The 12,793-nt window shown below is 40.1% G+C and overlaps 1 protein-coding gene across 6 annotated transcripts in view; it reads left to right on the top strand.

The window, feature by feature from the left end:
• ITSN2 (intersectin 2) overlaps nt 1-12,793 on the top strand; it is an 81,195-nt gene that overhangs the window by 35,720 nt on the left and 32,682 nt on the right. For 5 of the 6 annotated variants that reach the window (XM_081855444.1, XM_081855447.1, XM_081855443.1 and 2 more), the window contains exons 13-26: nt 55-204; nt 726-866; nt 2,429-2,516; nt 3,195-3,334; nt 4,613-4,693; nt 5,735-5,871; nt 7,040-7,488; nt 7,788-7,909; nt 8,079-8,257; nt 8,960-9,101; nt 9,649-9,854; nt 10,852-10,916; nt 12,208-12,374; nt 12,704-12,749. In XM_081855444.1, the coding sequence (XP_081711570.1) occupies nt 55-204; nt 726-866; nt 2,429-2,516; nt 3,195-3,334; nt 4,613-4,693; nt 5,735-5,871; nt 7,040-7,488; nt 7,788-7,909; nt 8,079-8,257; nt 8,960-9,101; nt 9,649-9,854; nt 10,852-10,916; nt 12,208-12,374; nt 12,704-12,749 (2,113 nt within the window). The remainder of the gene's footprint in view (nt 1-54; nt 205-725; nt 867-2,428; nt 2,517-3,194; nt 3,335-4,612; nt 4,694-5,734; nt 5,872-7,039; nt 7,489-7,787; nt 7,910-8,078; nt 8,258-8,959; nt 9,102-9,648; nt 9,855-10,851; nt 10,917-12,207; nt 12,375-12,703; nt 12,750-12,793) is intronic. The other variant, XM_081855446.1, reaches the window with a different exon arrangement.

Here is a 12,793-nt window from a genome sequence, read left to right as displayed (position 1 = left end):
TGCCCTTTAGCACTTTTGAAAGAACTGAATATTTAGTGGTTATTTTATCTGCAGGCAGCAAAGCAGGAGCTTGAGCGCCAACGGCGTCTGGAGTGGGAGAGGATTCGGCGTCAGGATCTTCTTAATCAGCGTAATCGAGAACAAGAAGAAATTGTCAAACTGGCCTCTAAGAAGAAGAGCCTCAGTCTTGAGCTAGATGCCTTGGTGAGTCACAGCACTGCAAAGGACATAGAGAACTCCACTGGCAGGAGTAGGGAACACAGCTCCTGCAGATGCTCTTGGACTGGCAGCTCCAGCCAACCTGGGGGGGGGGGGTCAGGTGGGATGGGCATTCCAAGCCAGCAGCACCTGGGGGACATCCCCCGGGCTCACCCAAACAACAACACAGTGTCTTTTCAAACATCTTTCTGTATTCTGGTAGGTGGCCGTGTTGGTCTGACGCAGTCAAAATAAAACATTTAAAAATTGTCCAGTAGCACCTTAGAGACCAACTAAGATTGTTCTGGGTATAAGCTTTCATGTGCATGCATACTTCTTCAGTGGCTATTGACCCTGAGAGTATCTCCCAGCTTGTATAATATTTTATCTTAAAAATTCTTGTTAATTGGTTTTGACTAACTTTCTGGTTTTTTTTAGGGGTAGTGATTAGCTGATACTCTGTATATTAGAGGCATGTTTTTATGTTCTCGAATCAGATGTTTGATTTTAGATTATTTTCATTACAGGATGGCAAACACCAGCAGATCTCTGGGAGATTGCAAGATGTTATAAAAAGAAAACAAGTTCAAAAAAATGATCTGGATGTTCTGGAAAAGAAATGTGATTTGGAAATTATTGAAGTCAAGCAGCTACAACAACAGCTTCAAGTATGAAATCTCACTTTGAGTTTCAACTTGTTGCCTTGTGTGTTCCAGAGAATGAAGGACATGAATGAATTGGAGGGGGTATTTTTAATACATCTGTGTTAAGATGTAGCTACAAAATAATAACAGTTTTTGCTTCTGTTCAAACAGTTCTCCTCCAATAGCTAGATTTCTCAAAATAATACAATTAAACTTTGTTTTTTAACGCTACAAATGACCTAACAAGGATAAAGGCTATTGATGGTTAAATTATCAGGTTTTTCTAGTTTTTACAAGGTACAGCTTACAGAATCTTAAATGCATGTAGCATGTAACAATATTTGTTATGCCAATATGCTTCAAGGTTAAGAAAAAACTGTCAAGTCCTTCTTTATTCTTGGACGTGTCTTTTATATAAGCTGGTTTGTCCATTTCTCTTGTGGGGTCATAAAATACTATCTATAAATAATTTTCAGCTGAGAGTTCTTTACATTTAAGCATATCAAAATTTTATCTAAAGTATGGAGAATCTGTGTCACTCTTACTTGAACTGATAGGTCTCCATATTGACCGTAGTACAATATCAGGATGTACTGTGGATTCCCATGGAGAAATACCAGAATCAAGCCTAATGTTGCACTTGTCCCAAGTGTCTCTAACTTCCTGTAGAATTACTATTATTTGGTCAAATCCAGTTAAGTCATACTCAACATAAATCTGGTGAAATCAAAGGGCAATTGATTTCAGGAGATGTCCCATGAATATATACCTTATATACAGTGGTGCCTCGCAAGACGAAATTAATTCGTTCCACAAGTTTTTTCTTCTTGCGAGTTTTTCGTCTTGCGAAGCACAGTTTCCCATAGGAATGCATTGAAAATCAATTAATGCGTTCCAAGGGAGACCGCCTTCAGACCAGGTCCGGGGACACTCTGTCCCTGGACCTCTTCTGAAGGCTGGGGCGGGGGAGAAGGGCTTTTCTTCCCACCGCCAGCCTTCAGAACAGCCTTCTGAATGTTGGCGGTGGGGAGGAAAACCTTCCTCCCACCGCAAGTCTTCAAGACAGGTCCGGGAACAGAGGAGAAGCGTTGCGTGCCTTTCCCTCTGTTCCCGGACCTGTCCTGAAGGCTTGCGGTGGGAGGAGGGCTTTCCTCCCCACCGCCAACATTCAGAATGCTGTTCTGAATGTTGGCGGTGGGGAGGAAAAACCCTCCTCCCACCGCAAGCCCCGGGAACAGAGGAGAAGCGCTGCGCGCCTTCTCCTCTGTTCCCGGACCTCCCACCGCAAGCCTTCAGGACAGGTCCGGGAACAGAGGAGAAGGCGCGCTGTGCTTCCCCGCTGTCCCCGGAGATTTCCCTATGGGCTTTCGTCTTGCGAAGCAAGCCCATAGGGAAATTCGTCTTGCGAAGCCGCTAAAAATCGGAAAAACCCTTTCGTCTTGCGGGTTTTTCGTTTAGCGAGGCATTCGTCTTGCGGGGCACCACTGTATTTCTAAGAAGGTAGGGCTGTAATGCATTAAGTTATTAAATATGTAAAGAAAGTATACTGATGATAACTTTCTAAAATTTTATCCCCGACTCTGCAGGAATATCAGAATAAGCTGATCCTCCTCATTCCTGAAAAACAGCAGTTAAGTGAGAGAATGAACCATATGCAGATGGGCAATTCTCCTAGTAAGTATATTCAGCATTATTTATCTTTATCTTTCTCAGTCATTCTTTATTTTTAATTACCAAAACAGTGATGGGAAGGAAGGAGAAAATGAAGGTGAGGGGTTGAAAAGGACAGTTTGAACCTGAATCTAGAAGGGGACCCTTGGAACATGGGATGCTCAGAAATTCAAATACATAGAACTGATAGATGGTGATGTACTTCTATTTCCTTTTTGTTAAAAAAAAAGTCCATCTGATTTGCCCCTGAGGACCACTGCTGGATCAAAACATGTCTGGCTATGGAAGATATCTGCCTAGTGCAAACTGCATCTCCTCCTCCTCTGGAGGAATTATAGGTGTTGAACCATCTGCTGGTGATACTCAAGCATGGAATTCCCTGTGTCAAGCAGGGGGTGAACTAGATGGCAAACTAGGCATGCTCCAACTCTTAACAATTCAGGGTAAGATTAAGCCATCAGCTGAAATCTCTTTCCCACCATGGATTTATTGAGTATCTGGACAAGCTTTCAGACTCAGTTCTCTGACTTCAAAAGGTACCAAATTCTTAACGAGCTGATGAGATTGTGGCAGGGGTAAATGTAAAGCAGGTTGTTTATTACAAGGGCCATATAAGTGAAGGGAAAAAAATAACCAAAATGTTCTTAAGATGAAACATTGGATTTTGGCTTTCATCGACAGAAACAGACCTTAATTCACTACAGAAGAAGTCCTCAGAAAAGGAAAAATTATGCCAAAGACTTAGAGAACAACTAGATGCATTAGAAAAAGAAACGGCTACCAAGCTTTCTGAAATGGATGCTTTTGATTATCAACTTAAGGTACAATCTTGTCTCCTATTTGTGAATCAGAGTAATAAATTGTTGTATTCCCTCCCTCCCTCCTATGAAAAATTTTCTTGCTTCTGATTTTTTTTCTGTTTCTCAAGCTTAGTTCAGTATTTCAGCCGATAAGGGCCAATGAAAGGTCGCGTGCCTTTTCTGTCCTTTTTATTCATACTGTTTAGATGTTCACAGATTGGTCTCTTATTTGACATTTATAATGCATGTGTCAGCATTTTGCAATACAGGGCCTCATGGTCATAAATTGGTATGGGTTCCATTTTGAATGTTGTAAACTGAATTAATTTACTTGTCATTGAATACTGCCATCCCAAAGTGGGTAACAATTAAATAAGATTATAATAAAAATATACAGGGGAAAATATAACATTGTGCAAAAATTACAGAATTCATAACATTTTTGCATAGCCTATTCAGAACAAAACTGTGGGCTATGCAAATTAATAATTTAAGATATTTTTCTCTCTGGTTTTAATAAAAGCTAACCACAGGGCATAGTTAGGAAGGCCATCAATTATGCTCGACCTCTTCACCATCTAAGCAACGACCAAGCCAGTTCTCATGCAGCTTAACTCTTTCTGGCTGCTGCATTATGGCACTGGTGTAAACAGATAGATCTTTATTCTCTGAGCGCCATTCCTTATATAGCCAAATCGCCTTCATCACATATAAGAGGGAGTTGGTAAAAGGCTTCGGGGAGACCCCAAATTTGCTGAAAAATCTCAGAGGTGGAGAGAACCCAACAGCCCAGTGGAAATGAAAAACCGTAGGGACATGGACTATGTAGTGGAGTAAATGGGAAAAAGCCATGATGAAACAAGAGCACTCTACTTTTCCAACACTTTGTTTCGGGTTGCACTTAAAAACAATAGTAGTGTGACAAATTCTATCTAAAGGAGACATAACTGCTGAAAGGTTAGTGGCAGAATTTGATTTTTTCATTTATTTAAAAATTATATTCCATTTGCTTATACTAAAGCAGTTTAAATGGTGTATGGGAAACATTAAAATTCTCACTAAAACAGTTAAAACATTTTAAAATAATTAGAAAGTAAAAAAAGATTAAAACACATCAGTAACTGTGTCTGGGTAGAACTGATATACTCTTCAAGAAAATAATTTTGAGATAGCATGATTAATACCTAACATGCTAATTGAGAGTAATTTAAATTGACCAGTTACAACACCATAAGTTCCCTATATATATAAAAATTGCAGTGCAAAGTGTAACAGCTTTTTATCTGCCTTATCTTACAGTATGAGACTATGGATGCTTCTGTTCTTCAGTGCCTTTTGTGTCTGCTAAGCTGTCTCAACAACCTCTTCCTCTTACTTAAGGTTACTTTCTAATCTTTGGCTTTTTTTGCTTATAATAATTTCATAGTTTTTTTTTAAATTGCATTTAAATCCCTTAACTCAAAAATCCAGTCTATTCAGTATCAGTGCAGTACAGCACAGTTTGTTTTTTCCTTCGCATTTCTGTTTGCTTTCAAATCTTGTCTGCTCAACGAATGCTTGAAGGAGGTACAAATGAAAGCATTAATATGAAGCTTGCTAGCTTACTAACTACTACCAGATACTTAATCTGATTGTCATTGTTTTTATGTGAGATTTAGTTGCACACAGCTTTTCCTTCATTATTTAAATCTTACTAGCTCTTCTGAAATGGAATCAGTTCTAGTGCTTCAGATTGATGAATGAAAGGTCTGAAATTGTCACGTTATTATCACATCTGAACATTTTTCTCTCTTAGTAAAGTGAGTGTCTCATGTCTGAATACCAAAATGGGTCCTTAGAGAAGTTGAGAGCACACAGATTCACCTCCTACTCTAAGGTCACCCACCTCCTTCACCTAAATGTCCCTGTCTGTTTTGTTCAGCTCTTGCCTCCACAGCCTCTTAAATCTCCCCCTGCTCAGTCTAATGGAGTGAAATATAAATTATAAGAGAAGATTTGGGAGACTTGTGTCTCCTTACACACCATTTGTTGCACAAGATTCCTCTGCTCAGTATCTAGTAGTTGTCCCCCCTGACCCCCCAAGCCCATTTCAATGCAGCTCACACAGTTTAGGAGAGCCCCACCCCTGGAGAGGCTTTTTGTTGCACACAAGCATCAGCTAGAACCCCTCTTCTAATTTCTTCCATAATATCTTGCTTCCTCCAGTAGCTAAAAGAAAGTTGTGTTGGAAATGTAAACTTCAGAAGTATTCTATTTAATTTTGAACCTGTTCTCTTGATTGTATTAATACAGAGATTGAACACTTCTCAATGTAGGATTGCCTGCCTCTTCGTACCCTGACTTGGATTGCAGAACACTAAATCAAGTCCCCCCCACCCCCCCTGATTTGCTCATTTGATGTATGTTATATTTTCTTATTAGGAGCTAAGAGAAACCTATTCTACACAGCAGTTAGCTCTTGAGCAGCTCCACAGGATCAAACAAGATAAAATCCAAGAACTAGAAAGAAGAAGAGCTGAGCTTGCACAGAAGAAGAAAGTGGAAGATGAGGCTGCACGGTAACAGGATAAATTAAAACAATGCAGGCTTTTTTCTAAAGGGCCTCCTCTGCACTCTCTTAGATGACAGGCTTAGACTTCCTCTTACTACGTGGGCTGTCATTCTGGGTTTGATTCCCCGCCCCAGTACATTTATGTACCGTGGTTCTGTTTTTGTGTTGTATTGGATATTGCATTTTAAAATGTAACTCTTTTTATTGATGCAGTTCTGACCCACCTTGATTGATGCTATCAGTATAAAAATGGTCACAACTTTTTTTTTTTTACAATGGGTTCTTTTTAATTTCTTGGCAATCACAATTCTAGCTACATTGAAATCTCATTGGGCAATTGTACATTTTTAGAGAACTGCACTTCAAAAAGAAACGTTCAGATAATATTGAAACAGTGACTCCATAAGAAATTGCTAACTGAATTACAAAATTAACTGGGATGAAAGATTTCCATTTTATGTGACATAATATGCCTCACAGTAGTATTTTTTTTTAATAATAAAAAAACCTTCTGAATTGATTCTGAAACCTACAGGTTAGCAAGCCTAACTTCAGCATATGGCAACAATCTTTGCAAAAAGTTGCTGTTTCTGAAGATGCTTATGGAGTCTGTATTTTCTACACCCTACTGCAGGGGTCAGCAACCTAAGGCCCATGGGCCGGAGTGCCCCACAGAGGTCGTTTGACCGGCCCACGAGCCACCTCCCCCCAACCAAGCTGCCTGCTTGCGCACTGTGCTAAACCAGCGTGGCACGGGGACTCGCTTCTGCGGCGCCAAAAATCACATCTACGCATGCACAGACGCTGAAAATCACAGGCATGCGTGTGATCTGGCCCACGGAGGGATCTCTGCGGGGCCGATCCAGCTCAGGCAAAATAAACCTTGCTGCCCCCTGCCCTACTGGTTCTTTTTCTGTGATAAAAATAAATATGGTGCCAGTTCTTAACCATCGTAAGATTGCATAACTGAAAAGTTTAGGACAGCATATATCCACTTCAGCATTCCTATCGCTATTATGATGCTTAAGTTGTCCTAGGACTTTCAGAGCTTACAGGAAGCTAATAATGTAAACTGAGAGCAGCTGATTTAAGGATCTGTGCCAAGTCTTTTCTTTTCAGTATCAGCATAAAAAATACCAATTTTTGACAGTGTTTTCGCTGCTTTTTTTCTTAAGAAAAGCAAAGCGGGAAAAAGAGAACTTGTGGCAGCAGAATATCCGGAGGGAGGAAGAAGAGAGGAGAAAGCGACTACAGGAAGAGCGAATGCAGGAAAAAATCCAGGAGGAAAGACAAAAAACGGAGGAGGCAGTTGCGCAAGAAAGGGAAGCCCAGTTGCAAAAATTGGCAGAGGAGAAACTTGAAGAGGGAAAATGGAACAAACAGGCCGAGATGCTGAGAGATACTGAGCAGCAAAGGCAGAAGCAAAAAGAAGACAAAAGAAGGCAGGAGCTGCTCGCAAAAGAAGCTGAGGAGAGGCATAAGTACTTTGATGAAGAGAAGAGAAGAAAAGACACGGCCAATCTGCAAGAGTCTGAGAAACCCATTTCTCAGCTAAATGAAAAAAATGTAGACATTCTTAAACAGACAAAGGGACGAAGTCTTAAGTCAGCATTGAAAAATGAAGGTATCTTACCCAGGTTTCTGTAAGGATATTAGCTACCATAGTTTACAACACTGAAGTCTGTTAGTCCCACACTGTCTACTGCTTTTACCAATCCATTAATATGTGTGGCCTTAATGGGAGAGATCAGTTCACAGGTCTAAATTACGCCTTAGCTAATGTTAATATTCAGCTTTTCTCACGGCTTGAAAGGCCAATGTTGTTCAATTATGCAAATCCCAAAGCAGGCACTGACTGCTGCTTTGAAATGAACATAACTGACAAGATTAGTAGTCAGTAATAGTTCCTCCTTGACTTTCCAGGCCATGCTGTGGGTTCCTCTGAATCTAGGAAATCTGTTGCCTTTGTGAATTATAGAGCTTTATATCCATTTGAAGCGAGGAATAATGATGAGATGAGTTTCAGTTCTGGAGACATAATTCAGGTAAGAAATGGCTGATAATCCCTGAATTCTTAATAGGATATTTATTTCAAATTAAAGCCTTTGTCTTCTCGGCAAAATACCCAGCGTGCCATGCAGTAAAATAAAGAATTAAAACCTATCTAATAAGCTAGTTGATAACATTTTGTCACACTTCCATCCTTTTTTCCAGGTTGCTGAGAAAACTGAGGGAGAGCCTGGTTGGTTATATGGGAGCTTCCAAGGCCATCAGGGCTGGTTTCCAGGCAATTATGTAGAAAAAATTCCTGAAAATGAAAACACCCTTTCACCTCCAAAGAGAGCCCTCCTTCCTCCTGTGGTATCCTTACCAACTGCCTCAGTTCCTGTAGAGTAAGTGCACCTTAATACTCTGCTACCACGCAAAATTGACTGTGGTGATGATGATGATGATGATGATGATGATGATTCACCCTAAAGTCCTCGGGTTTAAAATAACTTAGAGTCTCAGAAATAAAGTGGGTTTTAAAAATATGCTTCTCAAGTGTCAAAAGCCAGAGAGGGTAAAGAGGTGCTTCTTGAGCATTCACCCAAAGCTGAATAAGGAAGATGCCTGATGCACCTCTGTGGTCAGTTCCACAACTTAGTGGCTGCCACAGGTCATACCCTCTCGCAGGCCACAGCCAGACATGTTTTGAGGGGCAGTGGAACAGTTGGACACAATTTGACAGAAGTCTACAGAACAGCTTTGGCCAACTCAGTTGGCATGCTGCATATAGTGGCTTCAGTCTAACAAAGATTTAGGCTCTAACTCTGTGATGCCTAACTGTGTTAGAATTTTGGCCATTGTATACCAGTTTATGCAAAAATGTGCTTTGTATATTAAGAAATAGTGGCAGTTATTGTAGTTGTGCTGCTTTTCAGTTCAGAAGTGATCTTTCCCTTGTTTAGCTTAAGGCTGAATGGCAGTGATTGATTTGAAATTCTGCACACAGCTTCATAGCTTATGAATCTTACATGCATTTTGGAAGCTTTGCTGCTTCACAACTACATGCTTTAAAGTGCTACCTTTATTGCCATATATTGAATTTGCAGGCCGCTTTCGTCAAGTAAGCCAGCCGACGAATCCGATTACCAAAATATATCTTTCTCAAGTTTAAATGTCAACACATGTCAGAAAAAATCTGCTTTTACTCGTACGGTCTCCCCAGGATCTGTTTCTCCCATCCATGGCCAGGTATGTTCTACCTAGAGAAGAGTGATTTATGTCCCTGTATCTTTGTATCCTGCACTGTTCCTCCAGCACTGAATACCCAGGGATATAAGGCTTAGGGTCTGCAGAGGTGGAACTGGCTAACCATTTATTTGTTTGTTTATTAAAGGGATTGCTTTAGTTGAGATTCCAGCATTGCAGAGGGTTGGACTAGAGGTCCCTGGGGTCCCTTCCATTTCTACAATTCTATGATTTCTAATCTGCCATTCAAATAAATTTTCAGAGAACCTGTAGCATCAAATTTGTCACAACTGAAATATTTGCTGAAATATGTGTAACAGAAAAACATAAGTTGTGGCAGATGAGGAAACTGAGTTGTCCTTACAAGGATAACTGACCTAATTATTGATAGTATCCCAAGTCTACCTCATTCCTAGGTAGAGTATCTGGTTTGGTTTTAAATTATCATGTGCAAGTATTTGTTCTAGAAATTACTCTGTCTAATAAAGTTCTTTAAAGCATTGAAATTTGCATAAATGATTGGCATCTGAAACCTTTTTGTTTTTAACAGGGGCAAGTTGTAGAAAACCTAAAAGCACAAGCACTCTGTTCCTGGACTGCAAAAAAAGATAACCACTTGAACTTTTCAAAAAATGACATTATTACTGTCTTGGAGCAGCAGGAAAATTGGTGGTTTGGAGAAGTAGGTCGAGGAAGAGGGTGGTTTCCCAAATCCTACGTGAAGATCTTGCCTGAACATGAAAGCCAGAAAGAGGAGTAAGGCTCTGGGAATTTTGGGGTTAAGGATGCATGAAAAATGTATTGGGTAGTGTTTTAAAGGATGAACGGAAACTTGGACTGAGGTTCAGAGCAGTGGGTACACAACATTTGCTCCCTGAAGAGTCTCTTTCAGAAAGTATCCCTTGTTTAAACTGCAGGCTACAAATAACAGATTTGGGAATTAGGCATAAGAACAGTTAAAAGTGCCCTTTGACTTTTTATTCTAGGCTTCCCTTTCATTTCTTATTGCATTAAATCATCAAGCTCTTTTGAACTTAAGCGATTTAGAGATAAATTTGGGGATGAAGGATATATTTTGAGAAAGGAAGCACCAGAAAGGTGCATGTCCCTTGCCCCCCTTGCACCCATCAGTGTCTAGGCAGGAGGCCTTTCAGACATGCCTTTTATCAGTCCTTCTGTTCTTTTTAAATAAATGAAGTCATGAATTCTTTCATCCCAGCTATGTGAGTTCAACTGGCAAATCACATAGATTTCTGATTAACCTTTGTACCCGTCCCAGTTTGCTCTGAATGCCCATAGCCGGGTTTACTACTATCTGGTTTATTAAATGGGTGTTTGAAAAATGTAATTGGAGGCAAAGGGATAAGGCTCTGTTAAGATGCATTTAGATGCCTAGTCTTTGGAGTAGCAGAGGATGATGGATGATGATGATGATGATGATGATGATGATGATGATAATAATAATAATAATAATAATAATAATAATAATAATAATAATTTTATTATTTATACCCCACTCATCTGCCAGGATTTCCCCAGCCACTCTGGCCAGCTTACAGCATATATAAAGCATAGTAAAATATCAAACATTAGAAACTTCCTGGTACACAGATGAGGAAAAGAAGCTATGAATTCCAAGACACACTTTATTTGAATTTTGTGTCTTTTGTAAAGTTTGAGTCACTGAATAATGAACATTGTATCTTGCAGTCGCCAAAATGACTTTATTTTTATTTATTTTTAAAATCTGCAGGCCAGAAGCTGTTTATGCAGCTGTAAATAGGAAACTCCCAGCATCGTCCTACACGTTGGACGAGGGTAAGATTTTGAATTTAAATAAACCTTTAGATTTCTATGTGTTTAAGGAAAGGTTCCAAATTCTTTGAAACTTCTGCACCTTTAACTGTGTGCTCTCGTAAAAGCCTAGAAGTTATGAGACTTGTAACAAACTAGCAATGAAAAACTCTGTATTATGGTCTGTATGTATTCTACTTGGATATTTTTTCTACACCTTTTTTTTAGAAAATGAGAAAAAATGTAGGTCAGTGCAAGCTGGTGGGCAAGGAAGGGAAAGAGCCTAAAGGCATGTGAAGAGGTGGCCTTGGGCACAGGCAGAAGGCATGGTAGGGGAAAGACTGGCAGGACACACATCTCCAAACTCTGAGCCTCCTCTAGAGATTGCCCTCATGTTCGACAGTTTCCCACTTCAGCTGAAGCGGGTCATAAACTTGCAATGCCAACAGTCTTGCCTGCTGTTCTGACGATAACTATGCCCTCACAAATTGATTACTTTTTAAATTTTAATATTTTTATTGCGTTTTGTATAATAGCAAGTACAGTGGTACCTCGGGTTAAGTACTTAATTCCTTCCGGAGGTCTGTTCTTAACTTGAAACTGTTCTTAACCTGAAGCACCACATTAGATAATGGGGCCTCCTGCTGCCGCCGTGCGGCCAGAGCACGATTTCTGTTCTTATCCTGAAGCAAAGTTCTTAACCTGAAGCACCATTTCTGGGTTAGCAGAGTCTGTAACCTGAAGCGTATGTAACCCGAGTTACCACTGTATAACATCCTTCCCCCCCCACCCCAGCCCCCTACCCCATCACAGGTGTTCAGTTATACATTAGCAGGAGTGTTTGGATAATCCATATGTGCCTGTTGATTTTAGTGCTTCGCTTGATTCCATGGTGAAATTCACTTCCACAACATGTAGTGATGTCCACCAATTTGGATGGCTTTAAAGGAGGGTTAGATTAGGGTCTTGACTTCTAGCTATGACACTGCAAGTCACAAGTGTGGAGAGCCTGCTGTTGCACCCAGTTCTCAATTGCAGGTTTCCCATGGAAATCTGGCTGGTCACTAAGAGAGCAGGGTGTTGGACTAGTTGGGCCTTTGGCCTGATCAAGTACCTCTCATCTTATATTCTTAACTTCCCACAGTTTTGTTGTTGTTGTTGTTGTTGCTGTTGTTGTTGTTGTTGTTGTTGTTGTTATCTCATCAAACAGCTGTTGGTTCAGAGTTTGAAAAATGAAAGGAATTGTGTGGATAAATATGTTCATGTCCTCAAGAATGTCTTCATTACAAAGTTAAAATTCTGTTGTCTTTTCCAGAATACATAGCGCTATATTCTTACACAAGTTCTGAACCTGGTGATTTAACTTTCATTGAAGGAGAAGAAATATTAGTTACTCAGAAAGATGGGGAATGGTGGACTGGAAGCATTGGTGATAAAACTGGAATATTTCCTTCAAACTATGTCAGACCAAAAGATTACGAGGTAAGGATTTAGTACAGTCTTTTCTTTTTTTAGGGGGGGTGGGGAGGTATGGTATCCAAAGATGAACTCAGAGGCCCTAGTGGTGCAGAGTTGCAAACAAGTCTAATAGTTACTGCCCCTGGACCACTGAGTCAGGAAAAGAAGAGCTGCTGAAGGACTTTCTTAAAACTCTTTGCAAAACAGCAAGAAACACATACACACTCACTTATTTGTTAACCCCCTCCCCCAAGCAAGAGCATGTAAGCTGAGTAGGCTGTCACTAAGAAAGTTGAGTGGGTTGTGCTACTGCTGCAAATTAAAGTGGATTGTTTTATTTTATTTTCTCATAGAATTCTGCTACTGCTAGCAAAACAGGGACATTAAATAAAAAACCTGGTGAGTATTACTAATTTTAGAGTGTGTTAGCTGATTGTAATAAT

This window comes from Podarcis erhardii (assembly GCF_964252035.2).
Source record: "Podarcis erhardii genome assembly, chromosome: 3".
Classification (NCBI taxonomy): Eukaryota; Metazoa; Chordata; class Lepidosauria; order Squamata; family Lacertidae; genus Podarcis; species Podarcis erhardii.
Note: the sequence above shows the minus strand (reverse complement) of the source record. Positions and strands in the feature narration are given on the sequence as shown.